The sequence below is a fragment of the Miniopterus schreibersii genome, assembly GCF_964146895.1.
Source record: "Miniopterus schreibersii genome assembly, chromosome: 2".
In the NCBI taxonomy this organism is placed as follows: Eukaryota; Metazoa; Chordata; class Mammalia; order Chiroptera; family Miniopteridae; genus Miniopterus; species Miniopterus schreibersii.
In genome coordinates, this window is record NC_138102.1 from 25,564,912 (window position 1) to 25,581,183 (window position 16,272).

Consider the following 16,272-nt stretch of genomic DNA (forward strand, 5'->3'; position numbering starts at 1 on the left):
ATATCACACTGCAGGCTCACCATTAGAAGTGTAACTGAAGAATTCCTATACTTTCAGCAAAATATTCTCTTATCCCAAGCCAGAACTCTGAATTTTATGTCTATTATTTAGCCATAAAGAAAAGGATTCTGTACTAAGATCTTTTTACAATATGCTATTCAGATCTCAAATATATTCCTAAGATCTCAGCCTAAAGACTTTCACAAGAAAGGCACTATTATATATTGGTAGCATTTATAATAATATACATATTTTCTATTTTCAATATTTTATTTTATTTTTACTGATTTCAGAAAGAGAGGAAGGGAGCTAGAGAGAGAGAGAAAGAAAGAAACATCGATTTGTTGTTCCATTATTTATGCATTCATTGGCTGATTCTTGTATGTGCCCTGACCAGGGATCAAACCTGCAACCTTGGCATATCGGGGTGATGCTCTAATCAACTGAGCTACCTGGCCAGCACTACATATTTTCTTAAACTTAGCTCTCCACCATATTTAGGAAACCATTCAGTCCAAAGTTCTGGTTTGAAAATTCTCAATGGAAGAATACAAATCTGATTTTGGCAGTCCCCCGTTTATCCATGGTTTTGCTCTACTGGTTTCAGTTACCCATGGTAAACCATGGCCCGAAAATATTACATGGACAATTCCAAGAAAAACCAATTCATAAGTTTTAAATTTTGTGCTGTTCTGAGTAGCACTATGAAATCTCACACCATCCTGTCCTGTCCCACCTGGTATGTGAATCATCTCTTTGTCCAACATATCCATTCTGTAGATGCTATTTGCATGTTAGTCTCTTAGTAGCTGTCTTGGTGATCAGGTCAACTGTTGTGGTATTGCAGTGCTTGTGTTCAAATAACCTGTATTTTACTTAATCATGGTCCCAAAGTGCAAGAGTAGTGATGCTGGCAATTCAGAGATGTCAAAGAAAAGCTATAAAGTACTTCCTTTAAGTAAAAAGATATGTATGTATAGGAAAAAATATAGCATACATAGGATTTGGTACTGTCCCTGTTTTCTGGCATCCATTGAGGGTCTTGGAGAGTATCCCCCACAGATAATCAGGGACTACTGAACTAAGAGAGAATTCATTACTGCAGTGAGGCTTAAAATAGCAGTGCAGGACACAAATCTCAAGTTGCGCATGATTACTTAGGGGAATTAGAACAGAGCTGGGCTCGCAGCAAAGTCACTGTGAACGACTCCACGTCTGTTAATGAAGCAAGGGAGTCAGTGTGAGAAATCAGGGTCTGCAACTCTGGCAGGAACAGAAATGTGCTCACTGTGACAGAATAAAGTAAGTTAGGTCTACCTCATATTCCTGACCAGTCTTCCACATCCGAGTAGCAGACCACTGAACTAACAGCTCACCCCACACATCAATGCATCACAAGTGCGGTATCACCAAGCCTGGCCCTGTCCAGCACCAGGGCACCCCTTCCCTAGGTGCCATGATCTCCCTGTAAAGCTGTGATACCCTCCTAACTTATCTTGCCCAATGCTCCACAGAGGCCAAAACAACATGCTAAGTACATCAACTAGATGTCCAAAGCTCCTGTGACATTCAGATGAGCCCAGACTTCTTCACCCAGCTACACCTTCTACTCTCTCTCACCTGCAAAGCAGCCTACACCAACCTTTGCTCCCTGACAGACCATATTTTCTCCAGCTATAGGGCCAGTGCATCCCCCCACCCCAACCCAGGTTCTCCTCATTGACTGGCTGTGTCCGTCACAGATCAACCTCAAAGTCAACTGCTCAGAGGCCTTGCCAATCTGAAGTAGTCATCCATCGTTCTCGGTCACCATTGTAATCCTCTGCATAGCACTTACCTACACTAGGCATTTTCCTGTTGACCATTCACTGACTCATCATCCATTCATTATCTTTCCCAGACACCAAGGCAATTCCCTGAGAGAGGCCATCCTTCCCTGTTACAAGTGTTTTAGTCTCACTCCAGTTTTATTCAGCTGATAAAGAGAGTGCAGCCACTTAAGACTTGCATCTCATGACAATCCTAACAGAGCAGCCCTACCAGCCAAGTGCTGTCACCATCCTCATCTTACAGACAAGAAAGTGGAGGCAAAGGCCAAGCCATCACTCCAGGTCATGTGCCAGGCACCTGGCTCAGGGCCTGTGCTCCCAGCTGCTGCGCACGCTCTGCAATCAGCATGCCCAGAGCTTCATTCAAGTCTACCTCCCGACTGTCTACTGCAGGCGCTGTGGTGAGGATAAGTCACACTGCTCAGAAAGGTACTGCTTTGCATCTGCATTTCTCCATTTATCACGTTTCGGCAAAGTTTCTATGTCAGCACAAGCCTCACTCATTTCAACAGCGGAGCAAGCACTCCATCATGTGTCTGTGCCATCATTCTCTCAGCCAGACACTTGGGCTGTTGTAGATTCTTGACGATGAGCTTCTGGAAACATCCTCGTGTGCAAGTCTATACTTGACAGGCATTGCCAAGTGGGCTGCCGGGAAGGCTGCTCCAATTCTCACCCCTAACCAAGACCCCAGAGTGCCATTCCCTAACCCTCCGCATCATCCCACTTTTATTTTATTTATTTATTTATTTTTAAATATATCTTTATTGATTTCAGAGAGAGGAAAGGAGAGGGAGAGAGGGAGATAGAAACATCAATGATTTGAGAGTCATTGATCAGCTGCAGCCCACAACCCGGGCATGTGCCCTGACCGGGAATCGAACCTGATCGCCTGGATCCTAGGTCGACGCTCAACCGCTGAGCCACGCCCGGCCGGGCATCATCCCACTTTTAAAGGTTTGCAATATGACAGGTAAGAGAGCCACTGCTTTTCCATTGTGAGAGGGGAGTATCTTTCATTTATTCACTTCTACATTAGTTGCTTATATCACTCACCTATTTTTTAATTGGGTTATTCAAATATTTATTAATTTGTAGATTTTGATGAAATAAGAAACTTAGCTCTCTATTTAATATGTGTACCAACATCTTTTCCCATTTGTCTTTGGTCTGCTTACCAAACAAGTACATGTACATATATGTGTGTGTGTGTACATATTTATGTATGTGTACACATACATGTATGTGTGTGGGTGTGTTTACATGTATATGTGCATGTATTTAAACAACTTTAATGCAGTAATACTTAACACTTTTCTTGTCCTTCATGGCTTCTAGAATTTGTGTTCTGCGTGAAGCAGAAAGGCCCTCCCATCTTCAATATTATAAACTCATTCATACTTTCTTCTAGAGCTTTCATGGTTCTGCAAAATTTTAATTCTAATAATTCAAATCACTTTATCTTTAAAAAGTATTCTTTATCAGAGTCTCTGTGTTCTGCCCATGACCTATGAAATATTTGGGATATCAAGATTAATCCTGGCCCTGGTTGGGTGGCTGAGTTGGAGCATTGTCCTGTGCACCAAAAGGTAGTGAGTTTGATTCCCGGTCAGGGCACATACCTAGGTTGTGGGTTCTGTGTCCAGGCAGTGTGTGTACAGGAGGCAACCGATCAATGTTTCTCAAATTGATGTTTCTCTCTCTCTCTGTCTTTCTCTCTTTAAAAGTGAATAAATATATCCTTGGGTAAGGATTAAAAAAAAAAAGAGTAATTCTGAATAAAGCTTACTACAGAGGCAAAGTTTATATTAACATTAAAACTGATCTTATTTAATTTTTTACTATAAATTTTCTCTGGTCTTCACAATTGGAAAAGAGGTTTTCCCAAATTATATAAAAATGTATGTATAGCAGACAATAAAAGTACCATAATCTATTACTCTACTCATTAATACTTTGTTATACACTTGTTATACGTATATACATGTATTTCCAATCTTTCCACTCATTTTTTCTTTATGCAGTTCATATATTATATATAATTCTAACAACTTTGAGATATAATTCTCATTCCATAAAATTCATCCATTTAAAGTATACAATTCAATGGTTTTCTAGTATATTCACAAAGTTGTGCAACCACCACAATCAATTTTAGAATGTATTTACCACCTCAAAAAGAAACCCTGTATCCATTAGCACTCAGTCTCCATTCCCCTTTCCCCAGCACTTGGCAACCCCTGATCTCTTTTCTGTCCCTGTGGATTTGCCTATTCTGGAAGTTTCATATAAATGGAATTATACAATATGTGGCCTTTTGTGACTGGCTTCTTTCACTTAGCATATCTTCAAGGCTTATCCATGTTGTAGTGTGTGTCAGTACTTCATTCCTTTTTATGGCCGAATAACATTCAATTGTATGGTCATAGCACATTTTATTTATCCATTCATTAGCTAATGGACATTTGAGTTGCTTCTACTTTTTAGCTATTATTACTAATGCTGCCATGAACATTCACGCACAAGTTTTTATTGAGGTAAAATATTCGTGACATAAAATTTACCACTTTACAGTAATTCATGGTACTGAGGACATGCACACTATTGTGCTACCAGCACCCTATGCATAGGTTTTTATGTTGAATAGCTGAGTCATATGGTAACTTTATGTTTAACCTTTTGAGGAATATTATCTATGATTTTGACTCTTTTTTACAGCTGAATGTAATATAGAGCACTTTTCAATGTCATTAAAACTCTTGGTAAACATAACATTTCATGACTATATTGGAACAATAGTAATGGGATTAACAACTATATTGAATTCTTTTTTTTAATTGGGAAAATAAAAAAGCTTTTAACGTTTTCTGATTGAGACAGTGTCATATTGCAAGTTTTACCTATCTGTGAAAGGAAAGTCTGGTAATATGAATGTCACATTTGTGCTTTTTAAGTGTTCTGTGACTCTTTGCTGAGGTTCTAGTTCCTGTTTGGTAAGGAGACTCTGACCTTTACAGGTAATAATTTATTGTACAATTCTTAAAAGAACTCAAAATTTTGAGCTAAAGTTACAAATCTTCCTTTTGCTGCCCAAATTTTTGTTCAGTTACTTATCTTGAAAATCTGTAGCCAGAAGAATAAGAATGGACTCTGGTTAAGGCTGTGACTAAAAGTGTTGCTTTTCTTCTGGTTAACAAAATTTGGATCAAAGGAAAATGATCTTCTTCATAAACTACCTTTAATAGTTATATATATCAGCGACTGGTCTAACTGCTTTATGTGATCCTCTCCTGCAATCCTCACACAGTGCATGAGGTAGGTCCTATTTCCATCTTGTCCCCATTTTATAGGTGAGAAAAAGTGAAGCCCAGAGAGGTTAAGTTGCCAAAGCTGGAAACTGGATGAGCTGGAGCTCCAGGGAGGCCTTGCTCCGGGACCTGAGCCTTAACCTCTGGGAATTTCAGTTAAGAAGGCATTCATTTTTAACATAGCTGAGTTATCTGAGAGCAGAGAAGAGATCTTAATCATTCTGGGATTGCTGAAACTTGATATAACATCTGGCAAAAGTAAATAACTACAAAATACAAAATACTTCTACCTCACCCATGTGCAGCGAGGTAGGTTTGTCAGTCAGTGCTCCACTTGGGAGGAACCTAGCGTGGCAATGAACACACACACACACCACACACAGTGTCACACCACACCAAAATGGGGGGACTGCTTGTTTTAAAAAATATGAAGAATAGGATCTAGATACTCATAATATACAAAATATCCAGGATACAACTGAAAATCACCTATCACCCCAACAATCAAGGAAAAGCCACAACTTGAATGAGAAAAGACAATAAACAGACTCCAACATCAAAGATGAATCATTTTTAAAATGATTTGACAAAGAATTTAGAGCAGCTATCATAAAGTTGATTCAACAGCAACTATCCTCTTGAAACAAATGAAAAAACAGAAAATCTCAGAAAATAGAAGTTATAAAAAGAAGAGCCAAATGAAAATTGTACAACTAAACAATATAATAACCAAAATAAAAATCTTGCTAGATAAGCTAAACAGTAGAGCGAAAATGACAGAGGACAGAATCAGTGAACTTGAAGACAGATCAAAAAAATTCACTCAGGATGAACAGAGAGAAAGCAGACTGGGAAACAAAAAGAAAAGAAAATCTCAGAGACCTGTGGGACAAAAAAAAAAAATCACTGGAGTCCCAGGAGAGAGCAAATGGGATTGAAATATTATATGAGGAAATAATGGCTGAAATTCCTAAATTAGGCAAGAGACTTAAATCTACAGACTCAAGCAGCTTAGTGAACACCAAATATGGTAAACCCAAAGAGTGTTATGGACTGAATGTTTGTGTCCCTCCAAATTCATACACTGACCCCCAATGTGACAGTATTTGGAGATGGGCCTTTGGGAGGTAATTAGGTTTAGATGAAGTCATACAGATTACAACAGAAGAAATAAAGTAAACGAGACAGATCTTAGCATTTCAAAGTGGTTCCAAAAGAAATTTCCAAGTCTACTAATTTTTGACTAATAGTATAATTACTGTAAGAGATAAAAGAAATGTATCCTCTGGAAATATTTAAAGTACAATATTTGTATGCATATAGTATATTTGCTTGAACTCAAGTTTATAATCCTAACCCACATGCAATGTTCTAAATTTTATAGGGCACCTGATATTTTGCAAGTGTATTTATTTTCTGGTGGGTATTCTTGTAATATATTGTATATGCAACTCAATCTACAACTTTCTGGGTAAATTTATTTTTCCCATTTGGCTTTTCTCACCATATGAACCTAAGAAAGTACAGCTGAGGTGCTGGTATTATTTTATTAGGAGAATGGGAAGAAGGATCAGGGAAAATGGTAATGATGATGACATTGATAATGATAATCACCAATGTTAGTGTGTGCATGTGTACATGTATGCGTGCACGCACACACACACACAATCACTATGTTCCAGGCATTTTATATCTTAACTCATTTAATTCTAACTACTCTACTAGGTAAGTACTGATATTATCCCCACTTTATAGATGACAAACCTGAGGAAGAGTGAAGCTGAGTAACTTGCCTAACCAAGATCTGCAGAGCTAGAGTCTGAGCCCAGGCATTGTCACTTCAGAGTCTACGATCTTAAGCCTGTCCTATACAAGCTCTGAACATATCTTTGGAAAAGGTATCAAGTAGTATTTTATATACAAATGATTTGAAACTAGAAAAACAAACTGTAAAATAGAGTAATATAAAAATTTACCTAGAGTATGTACTGGCTCCTGCTTGGATAAGAGTTGGCATGACAGCTATGAATAACCCCAGCTGTACATCCTGCATCACCAGCATCCCAAGCAACACAGCACTATAGTCAAGCTCACCTGCTTAAGGAAAAAAATTATTAAAGTCGAATGTGTACAGTATTTTAAGTTGTCCCAAGTCAAAATAAAGTCATCGTGCATATTTCCAAAATAATTCAAATAACTTTTATATATTAAATGAGAATACAGACTTTAAAATTTTTTTGACATCAAACACTATAACATTTTAAAGATTAAAAAACTTTCTGTAGCCCGGCCAGGCATGGCTCAGCAGTTGAGCGTCGACCTAGGATCCATGCGATCGGGGTTTGATTCCCGGTGAGGGCACATGCCTGGGTTGCAGGCTCGATCCCCAGTAGGGGGTGTGCAGGAGGCAGCTGATCAATGACTCTCTCATCATTGATGTTTCTATCTATCTCTCTCTCTCTCTCCCTCCCTCTCCTTTCCTCTCTCTGAAATCAATAAAGATATATTAAAAAAAACAACAACAACTTTCTGTAAAGAAAATCTCCCAAATATTTCCACTAGTTACTTACTACTAATAAAATTACAGGAAAATGACATTGTGACAAGATGGCATGGCAAACAATATGATAGGCCTGGATAATCACACCAATGTCCTTCTAAACACTGTGTCCCAAAAACACATGAAGTGGCAGTCTCCATCATCTATCTTTATTTCTTTCCTAAGCTGATACCTGGCCCCATCCCTTTCTGGTCACATCTGCTGGGCACAGCCTGGCTGCACAGGTCACTTTCTCTTAAACCCACCATCACCACCACACTGAAAATCCCTTCCCTTTGAGACAGATGTGCATTTGGTATAGAAATACTAACTCGTATGGACAGAATAGAAAAATAGTAACCAGCACTGGTTGAAGGGACTATACAACTTCTCTGGAAAGAAGAAAACAATACATTTTTTTTGTGTGTGTGAAAACACTTCACACAGGACTCCAAATATCTGCATTTTCAACCAATATTTCCTGGCTTTGAAACTTAAATGTGCTTCTAAACACTAAATTGTCATGTCCCCCTGTACCCCCAAATAATCAATTTTTTTTAAAAAAGCTATTATTGACAGTAATATATATTTAAAGATCAATCTGATAATCTTATTTATATAAAAGCAGAATAATAAAACCAAACCAAATCAAAATCCCTCATCACCAGCAAAAATCGAACTTTGATTAGGAGTTCAGGTAATCCTTTTAGAAGGTTTTACTGTATGGAGTTAAATTTTGGTGAATGAAATATCTTGGCTTAGAATTTTAAAACGTTTGCCCTGGCCAGTGTGGTTCAATGCTTAGAGCATCCGCCTGCGCACCGAAGGGCAGAGGGTTCAATTCCTGGTCAAGGGCGTGTACAGGTTCAATCCCTGGCCCCTATCAGGGTGCATGTGGGAAGCAACCAATCGATATGTCTCTCTCACATCGATGTTTCTCTCTTTCTCTCTCTCTCTCTCCCTCCCTCCCTTTTACTCTCTCTAAAAATCAATGGGAAAAAATATCCTCAGGTGAAGATTAACAAAAAAATATTTTTTTAAAAAACATTCTAAATGGATAATCACATTAGGTTGTTGTTAGAGCTTTGTATCTTTGAGAGTTATACAGTTTAATAAGAAATATTGAATATTTTGGACACTACAAAAATCTACCATTTTCAACATACAACTTGATCAGCTCACTATAACTGTGACTCTCTTGATCTTGGGAAATTTGCTAAGTAGTAAGCTCACAATTACACCATGACCATCCTCCCCCACTCCTTACACCAGATTAATATATTTCAGACTGTACCATTACTCAACAGTACAGGTATGGTTTCCTCTTCTTGACTTGAAGGAAACATAAAATCTCTAATTACATCTCATTTTTTTAGAAATAGCATTTGACATAATACCTGTATTTTATAAATGTTTTAAAATTTTTGTTCTGTTCTTTTGCACCTAATCATAGTCAGCTGTTTTAATTCAGTGGACATTCAATTATCCACCACCAGACTGCAGGCAGCACAGAACAGAGCCAAAGTTCCTCACTGCGGGCCCTGCTATAGGACACATCCCGTTCTTAGGAAGCACCTGCTTGTGAGCAAATTCACTGCTGCTGGAGGAGCACGACAAATGCTTATAGCAGTGATAAGCATAAGATGTTAACAGTGCAGGCAAGACAAAGGTGAAAATAATTTATACTGAATTATTAAAAATTAGAGATACTAGTTTTAGTATTTTTCATGTATGCATTTTGTACTGTTTAATTTTTGTGCTTATCACTACTATATGCATTTTATTTTTTTCCCTGTTTTCCATTTCTTTTATTAAGTACAGTGGTACCTCGGTTTTCGAATGTACTCTGTTCCGAAAGACCGTTCGAGTTCTGAAACATTCGAAAACCGAGGGATCCACAGCCGACAGCTAGGCCTCAGGATCTTGCCCTCAGTGGAAGCCGTGTGGCATCTTCCGAAAATTGAAGCATTTCCTTCTGGGTTTACGGTGTTCGTAAACTGAAGTGTTCGTCAACGGAGATGTTTGAAAACCGAGGTACCACTGTACTTTAAATGTATAGAAAACAAAGAATACAACAAATATTCACATGCCCACTACTGAATTTTGATAAATCTTAAACTTTTGATACATTGGCTTCAGATTTTTGAAAAGAAGATACTGCAGGTACTACTACTGAGCCTTCAACCATCAGCTTCTGCAACCACTCTCTTCTGCCACACCCCCAATCACTGCCTTATTTTTAATGTTTATTAACCCCTTGAATGTTTTTCTACTCTAATAAAATGACATCGATATGCTTGGGAACAACACTGAGCTTATTGTTTTGTAATTTTAAACTTTATATAATCAATATATCTGCAACTTGCTTTTTTGCTCACCGTTATGTCTGAAAGTTATCCATGTTGATATGCAAAACTATGATTCATTTCTTAAATTGTTGTAGAATACACCATAATCTACCCACTCCCCATTGGACGGGTACTTGAGTCTTCAATTTTTCCACTATCATGAACATTCTGTAATGAACATTCTAGTACATTTTCTATGAACACCTCATTCCCTTGCTTGTTTTCATAAGATTTCCCCTAACTACTCCTGGCCTCACGCCCTACCCTGCCTACACTGCTCCCACAGAGATGAGGGGGCTCCATCTGGGCTTGGGTAGTAGCCTGCCTTCCTCTGGTAAGCAGTGGCCCATTTGAGGTCACAGGGTAAGGTCTCCTGCAGGCCTGAGTTTCCCAAGGCAGGCCCGCAGGGGAGGTATCTGAGGGGTCCATGCTGCATGGAGCTGGTGGCAATTCTCATTCCAGGCTTAGGTATCAGAAGCTCATGGTTGCCATATCTTCTATACCACCTTTTATCACAATTCAAGCTAGTACTGTGTCCTCCAGCTGCTTGACCCCTTTGTCTATCATCCTATGGGTTCTGAGCACAGGCATGGAAGAGTGGGTTACTTATTGGCCCCTTTTGTGGGTTTGGGCCCCAATATCTGATATATTGGCTATAAATGTTGAGAAATAAAAAAGGAACAGAATTTGGGCAACAACAACTAACAAAAACCCAAATACGAAGAGTAATGGAGGCATTATTCTCTGGCATCTCTTCATGCCTCAGTGTATATAGCTTTTCACAATTTCAAACTTTATGTAAGTGTATCGGATCAGGTGTCTTCTGTATCTTATACTTCTCCCTCAATACTGCAAGATTAATTCATTTTTACTTGTGTAGTATTTCAGTATATGAATATACCATAATTCCATTACTCATTGTATTACAGATTACTTATAATTTTTTGCGATTAAAAAGAATTGTTTTGAATACTCTTTCACATTTGCAAGTTTTCTAGGATACAGCTCTAGAAATGGACATTTCTGTTTGCAAGATTGTTCTCCAATGTAGCTAAACCAATTCACACTCCCACTGACAGTGCTTAAGGGTTCTGGGGACTCTACATTCTTACCAATACACAGCATATCAGTTTATTATTATTGTTATTATTTGTTAATCATCACCCGAGAATATTTTTCCATTGATTTTAGAGAGAGTGGAAGGGAGGGGGGGAAGAGAGAGAGAAAAAAACATCAATGTGAAACAGACACATGGACTGGCTGCCTCCTGCACATGCCCCAACCAGGGCCGGTGATCAAGCCTGCGACCGCGGTATGTGCCCTTGACCAGAATCAAACTGGAGACCCTTCAGTCTGCAGGCCGGCGCTCTAACTACTGAGCAAAACCAGCCAGGGCTAGCTTGGCTTTTTAAAAAAAATGTTAAAAACCTCCTTTTCTAACAGTCTGTAGTTAATAAAATTTACTAATTTAAAAGAAAACTCTCTCTCCAATGCTCCTTGGTTCTCACAAGCCACACCTCCTTTAGCTTCTGTTTCTTCTCGCTCAGTCCAGCCTCTTCTGGTGCTTTGGTGTGGGACTGGATGAGCAGTTGATGCTCTGAAGTCTGTGTATGTCTGAAAATGCCTTTATTTCATTCGCACTCTTCAATAAGTTTTGCTGGGCATGGATGACTTACTTGGCCCAGCATGTGTAAGATATGACTCCACTGTCATGAATCCCTTAGTGCTGCTGAGAAGATGCGTGCTATTCCTTTTTGGATCACCTGTCTGCTCTGACAGATGTCAAGATTCTCCCATGTCCTTAAGTTCTGTTGTTCTACTAGGCATGTCTAGAGTGAATTTATTTTCCCTTTTCCTGCTCAGTTTTGGAGATGTACATTCCATCTGAGGGCTCATGTCTTTCTCCAATTCTGAAAAATTACCAGCTGTCTTCTCCACTCTCCTTCCTGGACTTGTGGTACGTATACTGTCTCTTATCTATTCTCCATACTGCTCCATGTTCTTTCCATTTCTTCTGTCTCTACTGTGTTCTGTCTGTGTGTCTAATTAGACATGATTCCTTCGTCTATGTTTGAGTGTATCAAACATGATTATTTTAAAGTTTGTATTAGACTTTTCCATAAAGAAAGAAAATTCATACTCTGATGACTGGGTTTGTCAGCGGTCTTTCCTGGCTACTGATTTCTTCGTAGGCACTGGTACTACAGCGTATAGGGTATGTTAGGAGTTGTTCTTACTTTCCTACTTCATTATGGTGCCCCTCTTCACTTCCCTCTGTCACTCTGTCTTGTGAGGGAAGGTCCTAAGTACCAGGCCACAGGGACACTGGGAATGAATGAGACCACCAGGGTGGTGGCAGCTAGTCCAGTTGCTAGCAGGAAGGCTGCACCCATGGCCCATAGAGGGGGTAAAAGAGACCAGATATTTTAGTTTTTCCAGCTCCTCTCACCAGTGGGAAACCCCTGACGTCAAGTGTGAGTATGATCCTTGTGGTCCTTGTGGCCCTGTGACTCGAAAAGCCCCCAAGCCCTTGGCCAGCTCTGTTCACTGCCCACCTGGTTTTACTGGAGAGGACAGTCAACTGCTCTGGTGTTCTCTCTTCCTGTTTTCCCTTTCATTACTGTGTCGGTACAGGCGAATAACACTTATGAAGGCACTATGACATTTTTAACCCTGTTTTTTAGTGACTTTTACAAAATGAGAGCAAAACAGTGAAAATTACCATAACGAATAAACATGATATAAAAAATGTCAATGCTGTCAAAGTTGAACTGTGTACGAGAGACAGTGCCACCGAGCGACACCTCAGAATGTTCACCTCTTAAGCTTCCTATCAAATCTGATTTCACTATACACAATAATGATTTAGAGATGCCAGTGTTTCACACACAGAGATGAAACTAACACCAAAGTATAAGAGGTAAAAGTACCTTTAATTACCAAAGCACCTCATATACTTTATAGAAGGTATCAAAAGCATGTTAATTCCCAGCACTTGCCAGAATCAAAGAAGAGTGCATTAATTTTTTTTTATTTTTTTTTTAAGGCTGCATGTAGCAACACCAGTCAATAGTAGTGTACACAATAAACACAGTAAATTATCTTTCATAGCTAGAATTCTGGAGCTGGTTGGTTTCAGGTTTGGTGTATCACATTAATCTCTTAAACCCACCAATTCCATAGTACATTTTTCAATGTAGATTCCTTCCTTTTAAACATGCTCCTCAAACTATTCTAAATTTATGAGCATATAAAAAGATGTTTTTCTTAATCAAGTAGAGGTTTAGAGAAGCTGAGTTTACAGGGAAATCAGTTCCTAAGGGAATACCCATAATTGCTAGGAAAGGAAAGCCCCAAGGAGGAAGTAAGAGTTACAGTTTTTTCTAACGGGCCTTCAGAGTGAATTCAAGTAAATTAAATATGAAATACTTCAACACATATTTAGAAGAGTCATCACTTACCTTCTTTTTCACCCCGAGCACTGCCCACAAGGAATCTGGACACTAAGGGTGTGCTTGATAAGGACAAACAAGTAGAAATAAAAACGCTCTGAGTGGGTCTGATCTGTAAAAGGTGTCCCCATAATAAGCCAAATGCGATCATTAATAGTGTCATATAACATGGTCCTTGTAAGGATATCTTCCACACCTTAAAGAGAACACATTTACACATTTTAGTGACGACAGACCACCTCTTGACTAGCATTATGCAGAGCACATACATATATACTGTCCAGTAACGGGGCAGGCCTGAATTCTGCAGTGGACACATCAGCACAACATCCAAAGTCATAATCTTAACATGACAGAAACAGTAAACACTAGCATAATGCTTACTGAATTCTAGGTGTTGTTATAGGGACTAAACACATACGTCTCTGTGTATACACACATCTGTATGCATGCAATTTAATCCTCAGAACACATCATGGAGGTAGGTATCACTGTCTCCCCTATTTCTAGATGAAAACACCAAAGACCACAGAGGTTAGATGACTTGACCAGGGTCCCATGGAAGACAATGTCAGGACATAAACCCAGGCAGCATGGCTTGATAATGGAACACATATTGATTAGACGCCTTGGTATGCACTTAGCATTGCACTAAACCTGATGGAAAATGTGAAATAAATCAGGTTTGATCCTAACACTTTGGGGTTTTTCAATCTAGTTCATGAGACACCATAATAAAAACTATCTGATATTTATACAGATATGAGTATTATATATTAACAAAAGAAATTAATCCGCAACGCATCCTATACTAAGTTAAAGCACATGTTCATTTCCTTCTTCTCACTGCACTCTCACAATCAAAACTGATTCCTTTATCCAGGCCCCGTACTGAAAGAGCTCCTGTGGGCCCAGAAGAATGGGGCAAGAGGATCCATGACTCAGCACAACTCTGGGACAGTGAAGTCAAAAGGCAAACGTTGAGAGGACCCACCAGCTGGCCAGCCTCGTCTGTGTCTCAACACACCTACTCACCTTTGGGTGCTCTAGAGAGTGTGAGCTTTTCCTTCCCCTGCTCTGGTTCTTGGGTAAAAGCAATACTTCTTGCAAAACCAATGACATTTTCTTTGGGAATCAGGGAAGCTGGGAGGCTCTTCCTAGGCTGATACTGATTTCCTACTACAGCCAAACAAGCAGACGCCAACCCTGGCCCTCCCCACAGCCATGACCGGCTGCCAGCCTGCTGGTCCACCACTTCAGGAAATCAATTGCAGGAGCCTCCCAACCCCATAAAGTCCCAACTGGCAGGAGATCAAAAGAGGTAACTGAACTGAGTGCTCGGCCCTCAATACAGAGCCAAATCTGTCTTCTCCCATGTGACTCTGGACAACCCAGGACCCACTCCCTCCTTCCAGAAGGGCAGAGGTTAGCCCCCCAATGGCTATTCCTCAGAAGTTCAAATTTCATGTTCTCAACTTCCTATATTTGGCAGTAATGTGTGTGTTTTTGTTGTTTTTTTAAAAAAAATATATCTTTATTGATTTCAGAGAGAGGAAGGGAGAGGGAGAGAGAGAGATAGAAACATCAGTGATGAGAGAGGCATTGATCAGCTGCAGCCTGCAACCTGGGCATGTGCCCTGACCAGAAATTGAACCCTGATCGCCTGGATCCTAGGTCGACGCTCAACCGCTGAGCCACACCCGGCTGGGCAGCAGTAATGTTATAAAGCAAATATCTTCCTACCATTCTTCCTCTTCCTGTATATTACAACTAAGGAACAATGAAGGACCAGAGCACACCCACACAGCTAGTCTCATCAACTAAGGAGGCCAGGCATGTTGGATTTTAGGGTTCACAGGTATTAGGTAGCCCTTTCTGTAAATAGTGTTAGCCCTCAGGGTATTCCTGCCCACAAGGGACACCTGGAGTTCAGGCCTGAACCTGTCATTAACTGGCTGTGCACCTTGGGTAGGTAACAATCTCTCTTCTTTAGTTTCCACATCTGTAGAGAAAGAAAAGACTAAATGATTTCTGAGGTCATTACCAGAGCGGACCTTTGTCTTTATTATCTGGTGTCTTGTTACACCTTGGTCTGAAGGACTGGAATCCATTTAGCCTGAGAAGCAAGGTGTGGAAGGGATGACAGAAAAGCCCCCAGGGAGCATCCTTTAGAAACTTCCTGTTCAACATGGGAACCTGAACCACAGCATCTGCACCACCTGCCCTCATAGAAACACAGGTCCTCAGGCTGCCCACATCAGAAGCTCCAGTTCAGCACGAGGCCCGGGCCATTGCACGAACATCAGGGTCTAAGAAGCACTGACTGGAGAATGCCCTCAGCCAAGCCCTGCTCCCTGAGCATCTGCACCATATACCCAGATGCACACATTAGCCTTATGTGCCCTCTCGGGTTCTTCTTCCTTTTTCTTTTCCTAGGACTTCTACTCACACCTCCCACACATCCTTCTGAAATCCCAAAATGTAGGCCCCCAAAGGACAGGGACAATGTTGACTGTATACACTGCCTTACGCTCAGAAGCTACCATAGTATCTGGAACATCTTACTCAGCAAGTGTTTGTTGAGAGAACAAACAAGGAATAAAAGAAAATACAACTCTTGCCTCCAATTATTTTATAATCTATTTTGAGAGACAAAAACTAAGGAACTATTGTGACAGAAAACTAAGGGAACAGTTTAAGTGAAGCTAGAAGAATGAAGGCAGTAGATGATGGCTTTCATATAAATGACTCGGACAATCAATGGTACCAGGGGCAGAACAGAAAGACCACAGCTTT

At 39.9% G+C, this 16,272-nt stretch overlaps 1 protein-coding gene across 10 annotated transcripts in view; it reads right to left on the reverse strand.

Moving 5' to 3' along the window:
* Positions 1-16,272, reverse strand: part of TMCO3 (transmembrane and coiled-coil domains 3) — a 45,763-nt gene that overhangs the window by 12,350 nt on the left and 17,141 nt on the right. For 7 of the 10 annotated variants that reach the window (XM_081129781.1, XM_081129780.1, XM_081129782.1 and 4 more), the window contains 2 exons: positions 13,486-13,672; positions 7,114-7,234 (listed from right to left, as the gene is read on the reverse strand). In XM_081129781.1, the coding sequence (XP_080985907.1) occupies positions 7,114-7,234; positions 13,486-13,672 (308 nt within the window). The remainder of the gene's footprint in view (positions 1-7,113; positions 7,235-13,485; positions 13,673-16,272) is intronic. The other 3 variants (XM_081129787.1, XM_081129789.1, XM_081129788.1) reach the window with 1 other exon arrangement.